A 15,795-nucleotide genomic window follows, 5' to 3' on the forward strand; every position below is an offset into this window, starting at 1 on the left:
AATTTGCCCAGGAGGGTGGAAGTGCAAGTGGGTCAGGCCTTGGTCTTGTGCCTGTGTTGATCTAATAACAGTGAACACCTTTCCGTGTTGTGGTTCTTCTGTTTAAAGAAAGCCTTGAGCAAATGCTCCGGGGATTATCTTCAATTACCTTCCATGTCAAGCATGAACCCAAATAGCTGGCATGGGATGAATGAGCCACATCCCAGCCCTCCCAGCAAACTCGTTCCCCGACATTCCTTAATTGGATGTTTGCAACAAGCCAAGTGTATGGAGGAGGCTGGAGCACTTGGCTAACCTGGGGGGGTAATTAAATGCTACCTGCCTACCTACCTGCCAACAGTCCCTTCCTGTCATTTTAAACTGGGATAAGCCATCTGTCAGCATCCTCATCTCTACAAGGGCAACACCATGCTCTTCCCCTTCCCTGGACAACAACAGCATCCAACCTGAGGATAAAGTGATTGGAAATTTTGGGAGGGGAAACCGGTCGTCTCATCTTGTTCACAGTCTACTGAGGTATGGAATTTCCTTGGTAGTTAAGTTTGCTGTTCCATGGAGTCGGTGGGGAAATGAAACAGAAGGTGCAGTAATGAAAGCAATAGTTAACTACATTTTACTCTGAGTAGACCCACTGAAAGGAATGGAGCAAAGCTAACCTTGTCCATTCATTACAGTGGGTCTACTCTGAATAGGACTAGCATTGGATACAATCCCCCCAAGGTGTGAGGTTTGTCAAAATTGATACACCACCATCAACAGGTCGGCCATTTAGAAGAGATTCCTAAGCAAAACATAGATGAGTCTCTTCTAAATGCTGGATGAGGGAAAATGTTAGTTCTTTATATCTGTATATATTAGGGCTGTGTTTTGTTTATTTTAATATATTTATATTTAATCAGAAAAGCCTCTAATAAGCCATAGTTTGCAGTTTCATCCAAACTGGGAAACTATGGTCAACAGATCTAGAACAAGTTAGGATATTAAACCAACTTCAGCTTATGGCTTTACATCCTGGCTTGTTCTGAAACTGGCAATCATAGTTTCCCAGTTTGGGTGAAATGGGAAAAACTGTGTTTAACTGGCAGCTTCCTGGCTTCTTTGCTCCTGCCACATAGGGGTGTATGCGTGAGAAAAATCTCTCATTCAGATCTTGGCTGAATAATGTTCTGTGATGAAACTCCAGGTGGTTCACACTGGAATTCCCAATAGGTCTTGGGCTACAGCTCCCATGAGCATTGGACATACTGGGAGGAGAGGGACACGGGGTTCCCCATCCTTGGTTTATGGCGTGTGGGCAGCACACAGCAGCAGCAATGCAGGACTTTGCTAGGATGGGATTTTATTCCCAAACTATGTTTGGATGACCATATCTCAGTTTATTCAGCCAAGGTATGTACAAGACTTTTCTATGCGTGCCTGCAGTCCCTGTGCACCTACCTTTCGGAGAACCAAGAAAGTTGTCAATTAAACAAAGTTTCCCCCATTTTGCCCAAATGGGGAAACTTTGGTTACCAGCTTCAGAACAAGTCAGGATGTTAAAGCCAACAGTTGAAGTTGGTTTAATAGCCTGACTTGTTCCAAATCTGGTAACCAGAATTTCCCAGTTTGGATGAAACTGGAAGCTACGATTTATTAAAGGCTTTCCTGATTAAATTGTGGCTCACACAAAGACAGAAGAGTCTGCCTGTGCAGGGAAAAGGTTCATTCATATCTTACAAAGCTGAGACATGGTGATTCAACCAGCTCCATAATGGCTTAATTTAGGGTTGCCATACATCTGTAATTTCCTGGACATAGCCAGCCATTGTCCATCAGAAACAGTGTCCGGGCGGAAATATGGGGGGATTTTCACTTTTTGAAATATGGCAACCCTAGCTTAATTTCTCAAGAAGACTTAATCTTAAGTCTTTCTTTAAAAAAGAAAAAGATACCAGTTTTACCAGCTTGTAAAGTCAAATTTGAAAAGACTTAGAACTGGAACGGATGGTGGAGGATTAATGGGAATTCTTAAACTTGGCTTTTAACTTTTGATATGAATCTATGGTGCAGCCACACTTGGAATAACGAGGGACAGTTATGGATGCCTCACCTCAAAAGTGGTGTTGTAGTGTTTAGAGCTACAAACTTTTCATGCTGGTGACACCTTTTAGACATGCATCATTTTGTGACACAGTAATTCAATTTTACTAGCAAACCAGAGGTTAACATAATCCCTTTCCAGCCCTGGGAGTAGCACAGGGAGCATTTGCGCAACACACCTACACACGGCAGCCGACACACTAATGTGTCAAAACACACAGTTTGGAAAGGTCTGAGTTGGGGTATGGACTAGGCCTGGGAGACCAGGATTCAAATCATCACTCAGCCATGAAGCTCAATGGGTGACCTAGGGCTAGTCAATGCCTCTCAGCCTAACTTACCTCACAGGACTGTGGGGATTAAATGAGGAGGGGGAGAACCATGTAGCGCTTTGAGCTCCTTGGAGAAAAATAGATGGAAAAGGTTCCAAAAAAGCAACCAAATTTATCAAGGGGTTGGAGCAACTTCCCTATGAAGAAAGTTGGACAGCGTTTGGGGCTTTCCTGTTTGGAAAAAAGGCAGGAAAGAAGGACATGAAGAAAGGTGTATCAAATCTGAGAAATTTGACAAAGAAATATTTTTCTCCCTCTGGAAACACTAGAAACTGGTAGTCATCCAATAGAGAGAGAGGAGAAGTGAAAGGGCACCCTGATTTGTGGTTTTGAGGTAAGACTATTGGAGAACTCCATTAGAAGTGGAAAGAGGAGTAGAAATTCCATGTTTGGAGGTCAGGAATGGAAATCATGCAAGCAAACACAAGTGGTATTTGCTACCGCTGCTTTTTTAAGTCCACAAATGTTATGTAAATAATTGTGTGTCATTGTCTGCATTGAAAATACATTCCACTGAAATGCATTGAAATTGATTACACAATTATTAACTATGCCAGCTTTGGCCATAGCCAATTGTGAGGCTAGCAGACTACTTTTAGAGGAAACAAACCGCAGTGAAACGGAACTGTGCTGATAGTGGTGAACACCCGATGCGATGAGAATAGCTGCTCCTCCTCACATCCCTAGTTGCAGGAATGAATTGACACAAGCTGCCTTCTGCAGAGTCATGCCATTGGTCCATCCAACTCAGTATTGTCCACCCTAACTGAAAATGACTCTCCAAGACCTCCCACAGACCTTCACCCCATCTCTTTGCTGCTAGAGGTTCCTAAACTGGAGAAGACAGGACAGAACAAGGTTCATACCTGTGTAAAGCACATGCCCCTCTACTAAGGCCTCATCTGAGCTTTACATTTAAAGCATCATTGTACCACTTTAAACTATCATGGCTTCCTCAAAGAATCTTGGGAACTGTAGTTTGCTTAGGATGCTGAAAGTTGCTAGGGGATTCCTGTTCCCTTCAGGCAGCTAGCTCCATTTCCCAGAGTTTCCTGCAAAGATGGATTGATTGCTAAACCATTTCAGGAACTGAAGCTCTGGGAGAATGGGCATCAACACCTTTCAGCACCTACAGTAGTATAATTGGTATAATTGGGTGGAAGCCGTGACGGTTCAAAGTGGCATGATATTGCTTTTAATGCATAGTGCATATGGGGCCTGAGTGATGTTCTCCTCCCACTGGAGGAGGAGAGGTATCTGTAATGACAGGCAAGTCTATTTCTGGCTTCATTGCACATAGTGATCTCATGGGGCAATATAATATTAAATAATAACATTTTATTTATATCCCGCCCTCCCCAGCCAAAGCCGGGCTCAGAGCCTCTTGCTTCTCTGTCCTGCCCCTCCCCTTTCATCTAGGCAGGTAGCCCTAGGCCAGGCTTCCTCAACCTCAGCCCTCCAGATGTTTTGAGACTACAGTTCCCATCATCCCTGACCACTGGTCCTGCTAGCTAGGGATCATGGGAGTTGTAGGCCAAAAACATCTGGAGGGCTGAGCTTGAGGAAGCCTGCCCTAAACCATTGGGGACCAGTGCCTTGGCTTGTTTCCTCACAGGGGCAGGGGGAAAGGAATGTGAACCAGTGCTGCATGCATTTGCTCTGCGTTGAGGTTATGTAGAATTATTTCCCCCTGTATTAATGATTATGATGGTGCCTTTGAAGACCAGTTGCTGGCAATCCCAAGTGGGAGAGCTACTGTTTCATGCATGTCCTGCCTGTTGGCTTTGCTTTAGGATCATCTGGTTGGCCATGGGGGGGGCAGGATTCCAGACTGGATAGGTTTGCCCCAACAAGGCTCTTCTTATGTCCATAGTGGCTGTATAGAACCTTCAGGATCAGAGGTGGTATATCTCTAAATACTGCTTGCTGTGAATCATAAGTGGGGGAAATGCTCCTTCAGTCTTGCTTTTGTACTTCCCAGAGCCATCAAGTTGGTCATTTTGGAAAGAACATGTTGGGTTAGATAAGCCTCTAGCCAGCCTGATCTAGAAGGATGCGGGTGGCGCTGTGGGTTAAACCACAGAGCCTAGGACTTGCCGATCAGAAGGTTGGCGGTTCAAATCCCCATGACGGGGTGAGCTCCCGTTGCTCGGTCCCTGCTCCTGCCAACCTAGCAGTTCGAAAGCATGTCAAAGTGCAAGTAGATAAATAGGTACCGCTCTGGCGGGAAGGTAAACGGCGTTTCCATGCGCTGCTCTGGTTCACCAGAAGCGGCTTAGTTATGCTGGCCACATGACCCGGAAGCTGTACGCCGGCTCCCTCAGCCAATAACGCGAGATGAGCGCCGCAACCCCAGAGTCAGCCACAACTGGACCTAATGGTCACTGGTCCCTTTACCTTTAGCCTGATCTAGCCGGAGGGATTTTTCTTAAATGAATAATTACTCACTAATTTCTCTTTAAGTGGGCTGTCTCCGGACTGTCAGCATTTCTGTGAGCGGAACTCAAGCATATCCAGGAAAATTTAGGTTTTGCTAAATTTGTTGCGTATTTAGCAGATTACTTGCACTGCGGAAAGAGTGCTGGGGAGACCATACGTTCAGGAAACAACAAAGAAAAGCAAAAATAACTTTTGCTTGGCTTTAATTACAAAAACAAAAACTCCTCTTACATTAAATTACATTACATCTATAAGTATGACCCATCCATCAACCCATTCACCAGGGTACTGAAAGAGGTACATGCTGCTCTTTACATACTGTACCCAACTGCTGACACAGCTTAATTAACACAACTTAACAGCACCTGCTATACTGCTTTACAGCTCTAAAACTAGGTCATAATATTTGCTCTGGCCTTTAAAGAGATACACATCTTGTGAAACAATAATGAACCTTAATATTTAAATAATAATAATAATAATAATAATAATAATAATAATAATAATAATTTATTATTTGTACCCCGCCCATCTGGCTGGGTTTCCCCAGCCACTCTGGGCGGCTTCCATAGAAACCAAAAATACAGTAAAATATCACAGATTAAAAACTTCCCTGAACAGGGCTGCCTTAAGATGTCTTCTAAATGTCAGGTAGTTATTTATCGCTTTGACATCTGATGGGAGGGCGTTCCACAGGGCGGGCACCACTACCGAGAAGGCCCTCTGCCTGGTTCCCTGTAGCTTTGCTTCTCGCAATGAGGGAACCGCCAGAAGGCCCTCGGCGCTGGACCTCAGCGTCCGGGCAGAATGATGGGGGTGGAGACGCTCCTTCAGGTATACTGGGCCGAGGCTGTTTAGGGCTTTAAAGGTCAACACCAGCACTTTGAATTGTGCTCGGAAACGTACTGGGAGCCAATGTAGGTCTTTCAAGACCGGGGTTATGTGGTCTCGGCGGCCACCCCCAGTCACCAGTCTAGCTGCCGCATCCTGCCATATCCTAGCACAACAAATCTGCACTTAAAAATAAACAGAGTTTTGTGGTTAAGAAAGTGACTGGAAATGTGTTGAAAAAATGAATAAGATGAAGACTTGCATAAACAGCCTGTGAGGAACTTGGGGCGATCACCTACTGTTTTATAACCACCCCACAAACAAATCAGAATGAATGTTCAATAATACCTTGCCTTCTGCAACATATGATTGTCTTAATCACAGCACATTCATGGTTCTGTGATTCTTCCTCACTGTTCCTGCATTATTGCCATCTAAAAGGCCTTTGCCCACCCCACAAATATTTGTGGTTTGAAAAGCTGCTGGAATTTAGCAGGACACGCATCTTTTGCAAATGAAGTAGTGTGGGAGCCCCAAAACTTTTGTAGGTACAAATGTTATTGAATGCATGATCTTGTGCAACCACCACGATAACATCATGAGCATAAACCTTGCCGAATGTGCAATAAAAAGGATGTTGGGAGAGGCTCATAATCTAAACTGTATTTTAATACTTTGTTGGAAGCTGCCCAGAGTGGCTGGGGAAACCCAGCCAGATGGGCGGGGTATAAATAATAAATTATTATTATTATTATTATTATTATTATTATTATTATTATTATTATTATTTACTCCATGTAAGCCTTGGGCAAGCCAATATTGGCAAACGATCAATATATAAGTCCTATGGAGAAGCCCCAGTTATGTAAAAGCAAGCTACAGTCATACCTTGGAAGTCAAACGGAATCTGTTGCAGACATCTGTTCGACTTCCAAAGTGTTCAAAAACCAAAGCACGGCTTCTGATTGGCTGCAGGAAGTTCCTGCAGCCAATCGGAAGCTGTGGAAACCCCATCGGATGTTCGGCTTCCAAAAGAACATTCAAAAACCAGAGCAGCCACTTCCGGGTTTCGATCGTTCGGGAGACAAAATGTTCAAGAACTAGGTTGTCTCTATATGTGGGGCACTCAGGTCCTGCCTGTGGGGTTCCTGCTGGGATGTTGTTTGACCACTGTGAGAACAGGGCATACTGGACTAGACGGGCCACTGACCTGATCCAGCAGAGCTCTTTGTAATGTTCTTACATTCAGCTTTAGATTCATCAACCTACATACTGAGGAAGGGCTGCAGCTCCCAGGCTTATCCTTTCACTGCACATTTCTTAAACCTTTACCATATATTTGCACTGTGGTAGTGCTCCTGTTGTGACCCACCTTGTACCATGCCATAGCCAGTGATGCTGAAGACCAGTGATGTTGACAATACTGAGCTAGATGGAGCACTGGATGTAGCTGCGGCAAAGCATCTGCTCTCCATATAGAAGGTCCCTTCTTCCATCCTAGGACCTTCCCTGGTATTGACAATCTCCATTGTCAAGTTGCTACATAAGCATGCATAGATTAACTTAGAGATTGCTGGCATGAAGAAACAATTGCATCACACATAGGTGATTTAGCTCAGGTGCAAGGCTACATAGTGCGTTCAGGACAGATGCAAGGTCCAAACCACAGGCTTCTTGAGCTGCAGCTTGTTCTCAGTTGCATCAGCACTGCAAATGAGTTGCATCGTCCAACAACCATGTCATTAGGATGCCACAAGAGTCTTTGATTTTTTGCTACATTGTATGTTGGTGTAGGGGGTGGGAGGAAGAGAGAGCATTTCCTTACTGGCAGGTCTGCTTTTTGTACAATGACCCCCTGCTCTGGAACAGATAATGATGGGGTACCCAGACATCGTGGAAGTCAGATGCCTGAGGCTGCACACCCTAGACAAGCCACTGGTCCTGCTTGCTATGAATGATGGGAGTTGTAGTCCAAAAACATCCGGGGACCCAAGCATTGGCTGCTCTAGGGGAGGGATAGAAAACCTGCGACTCTCCAGATGTTGGACTCCAACTCCCATCAGACTCCAGATGGAAATCTTGGAGGCAGCCACTGCCAGTCACTGTAGCTAGATGAACCATTGGTCACATTTGGTACAAAGCAACTAGCTATGTGTCATTTCAGAAATACTTTATGGAACCACCACAATAGTTTCAAAGATGTTCACACTGGGTAATCTGACATTGGTGATGTCCTGATTTTGCACCTGATCTCCTTGGTAGAAACCTATGTGTATGTTGCCTCTCTCCCTAATTCTGTGAAATATTAGCTTCCACCCCTTACCTTGCCTTTGCTGTATCACTTGCAGACAAACCACCAGAAATGGAGCAACAAAAAAAGACCGTCTCGATCCCCATGATGCCCCTGGCACAGCAGCCGGACCCATTTGCACCAGGATATTCATCACCATACCCACAACAGTCATCATATAATCCGGAACCTTACGCCCAGGAACCCTATGCACCAGATCCATTCTGGCCAGAACCTTCTACATCAGGTAGACAGCCATAAATGCACAAGTGGCAAATGTTATAGGATGCACAGAAACACACTCACAAGTGGGCAGCTTTAGTCCAAACTAAATTAGGAAGGTTGGCCACTTGCCAGCCCCACGTTCAATACTACTAACAGAAGTTATGACCCACACTCTATCCCAGGCACTAGATGGGTTATTCCCTTGTACGCAACTCCAGCAGCCAAGCTGGCGCCAAATGTATTGCTCTGCTTTCCTATGGACCACATCAGTGAGGCTGAGCAGGGGAGGTGACTTCACTGAAGGTGCATTCATTGTCTCTCGAGACAGATGCCAACAACAACAGATGGGTTATATTGCAATTATTTAGCAGGGCTCTTCGTACGTTCTCAGCTGAAGCTGCCTGGGAAATCCTATGCAACTAAAGGTTCTTCTGCTTGTTTTTTCTTTTTCTTTTGGTGCAGGTGGCTATGACTATGGAAAAAGCGGCGATGGCTACGACTGTCCATCTCCACCACCATATTCATGTCAAGATGTCCCTTGTGATCAAGTAGGACCAAGTATGTGTTAGAAACCTGTAATTGGATTACTGCAATGTGCTGTGTGTGGGGATTTCCATGTGCTTGATCCGGAAACTGCAGTTAGTGCAAAATGCTGCAGCACGGTTGCTGACCAGATCAAGACCCCATCAGAATATAACACTCCTGGCTCAGTCATCTGCACTGGCTGCCATTTTTTTACTGAGCCAGATTCAAGGTGTTAGTATATATATTTTTAAAAACCTGTAACTGCTTGAGATCAGTTAACTTGAAGGCTCACCTTGTGCCATATATGCCCACTCAACCATTATAACCTGTAGAGCTGGGATTTCCTTTTAAAGCATCACTTGTAGGAAATTGAGCTTTGGCAGCTGGAACTCTCTGCCCATTGGCATTAGGCAGGTACCATCACTGTCCTCTTTTCAGTAACAGCTTAAAACCTGGGTAGGCAAACCTACCCAGACCGGTGTGTTGACATTTATATTGTTGTTTTAATGACCTTCTGCCCAGAGGTGAGTAACTGCTGGTCTGTGGGCAATATAGGGCTCCACACCCACCCCACAGCTTCTTTCCCTTGCCAAAGCCTCTACCCAGCACCACGTTTAGACTTGAAAACATCCACATCAAATGGGTGCCAATAGGAGGGTTTTTTGAAGTTATTCTTTTTCTCCAAGCAAATCAAGGTAGCATAAACTGTCCCCCAACCATCCTCGTTATATCCTCACACCCACCCAGTGAAGTAGGTTTGGCTGAGAGACAGTAACTGGCCCAGTGAGCTTGATGTGAAGGAAAGAATTAAACCCTTCTAGCCCAACAACTCTGAGTGGCTGCTATATCACAAATGCCGTGGGGAGGTATTCTCGATGGATGGGCTGCAGCTGGGAAGTGATAGTGGAACAAAGGTAAATGCTCAGACAGAACAATTTCGTTTTTGCAACTCCTAGTTGAAATGGACTCTGGTCCTCCGGTGGTGGTTGCGGGAATCTTCTCAAGCAAGCCAGCGTCCACCATCTGCCCTTGCTGCCGCCAGATCATTACGACGGAGGTCGTCTATCGTGTGGGAACTCTGACATACATAGCTTGCAGTGCTGTGTGTGTGATGGGGTGAGTGCTTTTTCTATACAAAGAGATGTACGTAAGCAGAATGTAATTCCGTAATTAAAGCCAGTGCTAGATGAAATGTGAATGTCCTCTTGCCCTGCAGAGAAGCTTGCCTGGTGCCAGCAAATAGGGGTGGGCATGGGCAAACAACTGCAACACACTGGGAGTCCTTGCTTGTCCTCCTGGAAAGACCCTGCTCTTTTGACACTAGGCACAGTCTGTCTGGGAATGCAGATACATATTTCTCCCATTGAAAGCAGGGAAGAGGCTGTCCCTCATGGTCCAAATAGATGGATGCTCTTGAATGCTAAAGAATACACTCCACATTTGGCATTTGGCAGTATTTGGGAAAACATAAGTAATCTTGCTTGAATTTGAAGCTTTGTGAGATTTTGTTCCTTGCAAAATGCATGCACTTGCAACACACACACAGAAGAGTGCCTCCTCCTTCAGAGGCAAGGCAGATATCAAAAAGGGGAGATTAAAGTTTCTGTCTCTGTATAAGACAGCATCCTAACTTCCTAAAGGGAAGGACTACAGGTAAGGCACCTGCTTTGCATGCAGAAGATCTTAGGTTCAATCCCAAGCATCTCCCAAGTAGCACCACCTGAAATTCTGGAAAGCCACTGCCAGTTAGTGTAGACAATATTAACATAGATTGACCAATGGTTTGACTCAGAAGGCTGCTTCCTCTGTTCTTAAGAGGGCCTTTTCAGATCCTAGTGAGTCTTGCCTGGTATCCACCTAGTTATCTTGTAGGCACCAAGTCTTTTAAAGAGCATTCGATCGCTGAGATTTTCTCTCTTGTTTTATTAGTGTTATTGGGGTTATATTTTTAAAATTGTCAAACTATTGCAAACTGTCTTGAAATCAAATTTTTGATGAAGGGATAAAAACAAACCTCTTTAAAACTTTCTGCCCTCTCTCCCAGAGGCTGCATGGGCTGCTGCCTCATACCTTTCATGACGAATTGTTGCAAGGACGTAGACCATTACTGCCCTAAATGCAGGTACCACATCTACCGATACAAGAGACTATAGACGCCTGGAAGAAAAGCCATTTGAGGCCAACTCGCAGGAAATCAAGCTGGAAGAGAATCTCCTTTCCTTCGGTGAATTCATGCATTGACTCTTGGGACTGTTCCGGGTGCAGAATTGCTCAGCAATTTCCCACTCCTGCCAGCTTTTAATAATAATAATAATAATAATAATAATAATAATAATAATAATAATAATTTTTATTTATATCCCGCCCTCCCCAGCCGAAGCCGGGCTCAGAGCGGCTAACATCAAATTTTCAGTTAAGCTTGCCTGGAATGGGTTGCTGCAGTTTCTTTGCCCCTGCTGACCCCAGAAGGATGAAGCAGGAAGAGGCTGTTGGTAGGTTGGCCAACAGCTTGTGTGCGGAACCTCTTGGCTTTTTGCCTGGGCTTTGGAATTGGGCATCCCTTGATTTCATACTTGCCTCGCATCCTTGTTAGCCTTATTCCCTGAACCAACCACAGCCATTCTTAGCCTGTGGCCTGGCTGATCATGCACAAACTCCCAATTCAGAAATTGCACAAGAACCTTTTGCACCCGTTTTTCCAAAGTTCCTTTTAGAACACACCTATTTCTGTGACTATAAGTTGTTTTGCAGCCCTCCAGGTCTCTCCATCTGCCCCTTGAGACTCTCCCCAGACCACACCTTTCACCAGCATTGCTTCATTCCCATTTTTTTGTTTGTTTGTTTTGCCTGGCTGGAATATGTCCTTGAAATCCTATATTTATTTGCCTGAATGGATCAGAGAGGGGTGTGGGTTTATAAAAATTAGACTACTGTACAAAGGTTACACTTGTTGATCTGCCAATTTTGCCTCTGGTCCTAGCCACTGCTGCCATGTGGCCCTTACAAGGTTGTCTCAGAAGGAATGTGGCCCTTCGGCTGAAAAGGGTCTGAGCTTAGCAAATCACTTTTATTTCATTCTCTCCCAGCCTGTTTGCATATTGGAAATGGATGGTGAAAGGTTTTAGGAAGTTTACAAGAAGTTGTGACTATTTATAGAGCTCCTTACTTTGATGCACACCAAAGCTTTAGACCTTTGTGTAATTTATGCAGGGGAAATATTACATTGTTAAGAGAAATGTTTCTGGATCATCTTTTGTACCTCCGTGGCACTTTATTTTCCTGTGTGCAGCCTCGTACTTCACATTATTCAGAAGTTCTAAGAAACCATTAAACAAAAATGGTATGTTGTTAAAATCAGTGGTGGTAATGGAGCTTTCCTCTGTAGCTCAAACCGACAAAGCAGCTTTGTCTTAATGCCTCACCCTTCCTGGAATATAGGGATTGCTATGCAGGACCTGCTCTGCTGGTCTGTTGTGCAGATTACTGATGCCATTCATGACATGCCTTGAAAAAAACCTAAAACGATGTACGACTGCAAAGTTAGAAGCAGCAGAAATTAACTTTGCATAAATCTGAACTTGCCAACATTTTTAACTATACAATACTTCCCAAAAAAACTGTGTGAAAAAATTATAGCAACAGGACTTGTTTTGACATGCAAAATAAAGTTTGTTGTTGTTGTTGTTAGTCTGGCAGGAGCCAAAACTGGGAACATTATAAAAAAAGAAAAAGCAGAACAACCAGCTATCCAGACTTTCTATGCCAAATCTCTTTTGAGTATGACACAAGCTCTCCACTGAAAAGCATGGTCTACTACAGAACAACTTGCCCCTACCTGTTCATCTCATATGATAAAAAACAGGAAAATAGTTCAGAGATCTGCTTAACAGGGTGTGGGTGTACTTACCTTATTCACAGGGGTACAAACTAGGGCAAGATTCTTGGTCCAAGTGACTGAGTTGGCTACTTTTTTAGCTTCAGCTAGCTAATAAATTAGCACACCCAAACCATCAACTCCTGTACTTTTGAGACATAAAATCCCACCAATTTCCTGCTGAACATCATGAACAAGAGAGTGTGCGCCATCTAGTGGCAGTGCCAGTTTTCAATACAACTCATTATTTTTAGTACAGTGCGTACTGGATTTTTGCAGCACAATTGACAATATTGCAAGCTTAATTTTGGGGGGAAAGCATCATTGAACGGTCAGCTAAAGCCAGTATTTCAGGAATTCTAATAGAGGTAGCCCATCTTGACTGGCATAAATTATTCATGAAATTTCCTAAATTCTAATCAGATGATTTAAAAATCATTCAGTTTCAGCTGAGATGGCTCAGCTAGTAGAGCATGAGACTCTTAAACTCAGGGTCATGGGTTAGAGCCCCAAACTGAGCAAGATATTCCTGTATTGCAGGAGGGTTGGACAAGATTGCCCTCTTGGTCCCTTCCAATTCCGATTTTGTGGTTAACTCAGTTATTTTTCTAGTTCATTTGTGTGTGCATGTATAACTCTGGAGTACGATTCCGAAGATGCCCACTTTTCTTTTCTTTTTGCTACATTTACCGTATTTTTTTGCTCTATAAGACGCACCAGACCACAAGACGCTCCTAGTTTTGGAGGAGGAAAACAAGAAAAGTAATATTCTGAATCTCAGAAGCCAGAACAGCAAGAGGGAGTACTGCGCAGTGAAAGCAGCAATCCCTCTTGCTGTTCTGGCTTCTGGGATAGCTGTGCAGCCTGCATTCGCTCCATAAGACACACACACATCTCCCCTTACTTTTTAGGAGGGAAAAAGTGAGTCTTATAGAGCAAAAAAATACGGTATATTTTTGCAGCCATCAGTAAGTCTGTTACCAGCGGATAAATTTTAGGTGCTCAAGAGGTGGAACCTTGCAGTTCAGGGTGGGTTAGGGAGAGATGATGTCACAGGCATAGGCAAACTCGGCCCTCCAGATGTTTTGGGACTACAACTCACATCATCCCTAGCTAACAGGACCCCTGGAGGGCCGAATTTGCCTATTCCTGGATTATGAGCTGCACCTAACCACGTGTGGTTCTTCAGGACAGATAAAAGAAAGCCCTTCTTCATGCAGTGCAGTTAAAATATCGAACTCTCTCCCCAAAAAGGCAGTGATGGCCACCAAGCTTGACGACTTTAAAACAGGCTTCCTCAACCTCGGCCCTCCAGATGTTTTGAGACTACAATTCCCATCATCCCGGACCACTGGTCCTGCTAGCTAGGGATCATGGGAGTTGTAGGCCAAAAACATCTGGAGGGCTGAGGTTGAGGAAGCCTGCTTTAAAGGAAGATTGGACAAATTCATGAAATGGAAGGCTACCTACAGCTACTAGTCATGATGGCTATGCTCTGCATCCACAGAGCCAACAATGTTTCTGAATACCAGTTGCTGCAGCCCAACGGAGGGAAGTGCTGCTGGGCTCATGTCCTTTGCAGGCTTCTCAGAGACATCTAGTTGGCCACTGTGAGAGCAGAATCATGGATTAAATGAGCCACTGGCCCGATTCAGAAAGCTCAGCTTATGTTCTTATCTGTTGCAAAAATCCTACCCCATGTTAAATCTCTGCATGCTGCATTTTTCATTTTGGTTGGCTCAATGTATAAAAGAGAATCTTTAACACCAGTGTCCCCTCCTCCACCCTAATCTAGTTTTGAACAAGTGCCCCCAAACAGGGTGTCTTATAGCAATTCCTAATGCACTGTTCCACCTGCATCGAAATATCCCATTATTCCTTTCTAAATATGAAATGATACTTCTTCCTAGGTTAGCACTGCCTGGCTGGATTTTTGGGGGGAGTGGGGTGGGGTTCAAAGAAAAGTTCATATAGGCACATCTTGATTTTTGATAAAGTGCTCAAATCTCTTTAAACACAACTGCTTTGGAACACACCTGCTAAGAGTCAAATACTAAACTGAACACTGATGGGAAAGTATTTCAATTCTTGGCAAATGAAAAGAGCATTAAAAAAAACCATCTTGGGCAGTTTTATGGATGCTTCATGTGGTAAGAAAAGGGGGCATTAACACACACCACAAGGGGTTTCTTTATGGTTCTGGAAATAACCACAGAAAAACCAAAGAAGAACGGCCTTGTAAAAGTTGGCAGTTTACCTACAGGGCTGCCTGTACTCTGAGATTAAGACCATGTTAATAATTCATGTTCTAAGCAGTGCCTGTGGTCAGGTGTCCCCCTCCTTAGGAGACGTTTTGGAGATTTCACAGGTGTTGTCCACACACACTTCCAAGCCTATTTTACAACCTTAAGGGCTAGAAACCTGATTTATCTTGGGATAACTAAATTCTGAACCAATACAAATTTGCATGTTTCCACAAGTGCACCTATGGGCACTTCTATTAAATTTCTGTTGCAGAAGCTTGAATTTTAAACAACTGGTTATGAACAGAAGGACAACATTGCAAGGAGGACACAAAGCCTCTATGCTTGAGATGTTTCTGATACGTGGAATATCTTCGTCACAATTAAACATAATTTAATGCGGAAACACACATCTTTGTAAAGCTCCAAAATGTTGCTACTTGGAACTCTAACCACAGGGATGGGGGATCTCCAGCCAAAAGCAGCCTTCCGAACTTCTCATGACTCCCCCTCCCCTCCACAGGTCACAGACCTCACTGGAATGGGCTTTGACCTGTGATAATAGCTCTTTATTACTTTGATGGAGGGATGAGATGGAAGAGATTCTCTTTGTGTGTGTGTTAGAAACCTCTGGCTTTTGCATGGCTGGAAGGTAGCTTACTGTAGTAAAGGTAAAGGTAAAGGGACCCCTGACCGTTAAGTCCAGTCGTGGACAACCCTGGGGTTGCGGCGCTCATCTCGCTCTATAGGCTGAGGGAGCCGGCGTTTGTCCGCAGACAGTTTTTTTTTGGGTCATGTGGCCAGCATGACTAAGCCGCTTCTGGTGAACCAAAGCAGTGAACGGAAACGCCGTTTGCCTTCCCGCCAGAGTGGTACCTATTTATCTACTTGCACTTTGACGTGCTTTTGAACTGCTAGGTTGGCAGGAGCAGGGACCGAGAAACGGGAGCTCACCCC

At 44.3% G+C, this 15,795-nt stretch overlaps 1 protein-coding gene and 1 long non-coding RNA gene across 2 annotated transcripts; one reads left to right on the top strand and one right to left on the bottom strand.

Annotated features, from left to right (window-relative positions):
• Nucleotides 1-326: 326 nt before the first annotated feature.
• On the top strand, nt 327-11,015 carry LOC308463241 (lipopolysaccharide-induced tumor necrosis factor-alpha factor homolog). The gene is made up of 5 exons (XM_080981435.1): nt 327-516; nt 8,030-8,218; nt 8,659-8,754; nt 9,678-9,837; nt 10,766-11,015. The coding sequence occupies exons 2-5, from the start codon at nt 8,044-8,046 to the stop codon at nt 10,872-10,874; spliced, it is 540 nt and encodes a 179-aa protein (XP_080837561.1). The 5' UTR covers nt 327-516; nt 8,030-8,043; the 3' UTR covers nt 10,875-11,015.
• On the bottom strand, nt 354-5,314 carry LOC308463242. Its single transcript, XR_013979528.1, has 2 exons — nt 673-5,314; nt 354-606 (listed from the first exon to the last, which is right to left on the bottom strand). It is a non-coding gene; the product is annotated as an uncharacterized lncRNA (long non-coding RNA).
• Nucleotides 11,016-15,795: the final 4,780 nt, after the last annotated feature.

Source organism: Podarcis pityusensis (genome assembly GCF_964106645.2).
Source record: "Podarcis pityusensis genome assembly, chromosome: 14".
Lineage (NCBI taxonomy): Eukaryota > Metazoa > Chordata > Lepidosauria > Squamata > Lacertidae > Podarcis > Podarcis pityusensis.

Coding starts and splice junctions, on each gene's coding strand:
- LOC308463241 (XM_080981435.1), top strand. CDS start 8,044: ATGGAGCAACAAAAAAAGACCGTCTCGATCCCCATGATGCCCCTGGCA. Junction 8,219..8,658: donor GCCAGAACCTTCTACATCAG/GTAGACAGCCAT, acceptor CTTTTGGTGCAG/GTGGCTATGACTATGGAAAA. Junction 8,755..9,677: donor TTGTGATCAAGTAGGACCAA/GTATGTGTTAGA, acceptor TGCAACTCCTAG/TTGAAATGGACTCTGGTCCT.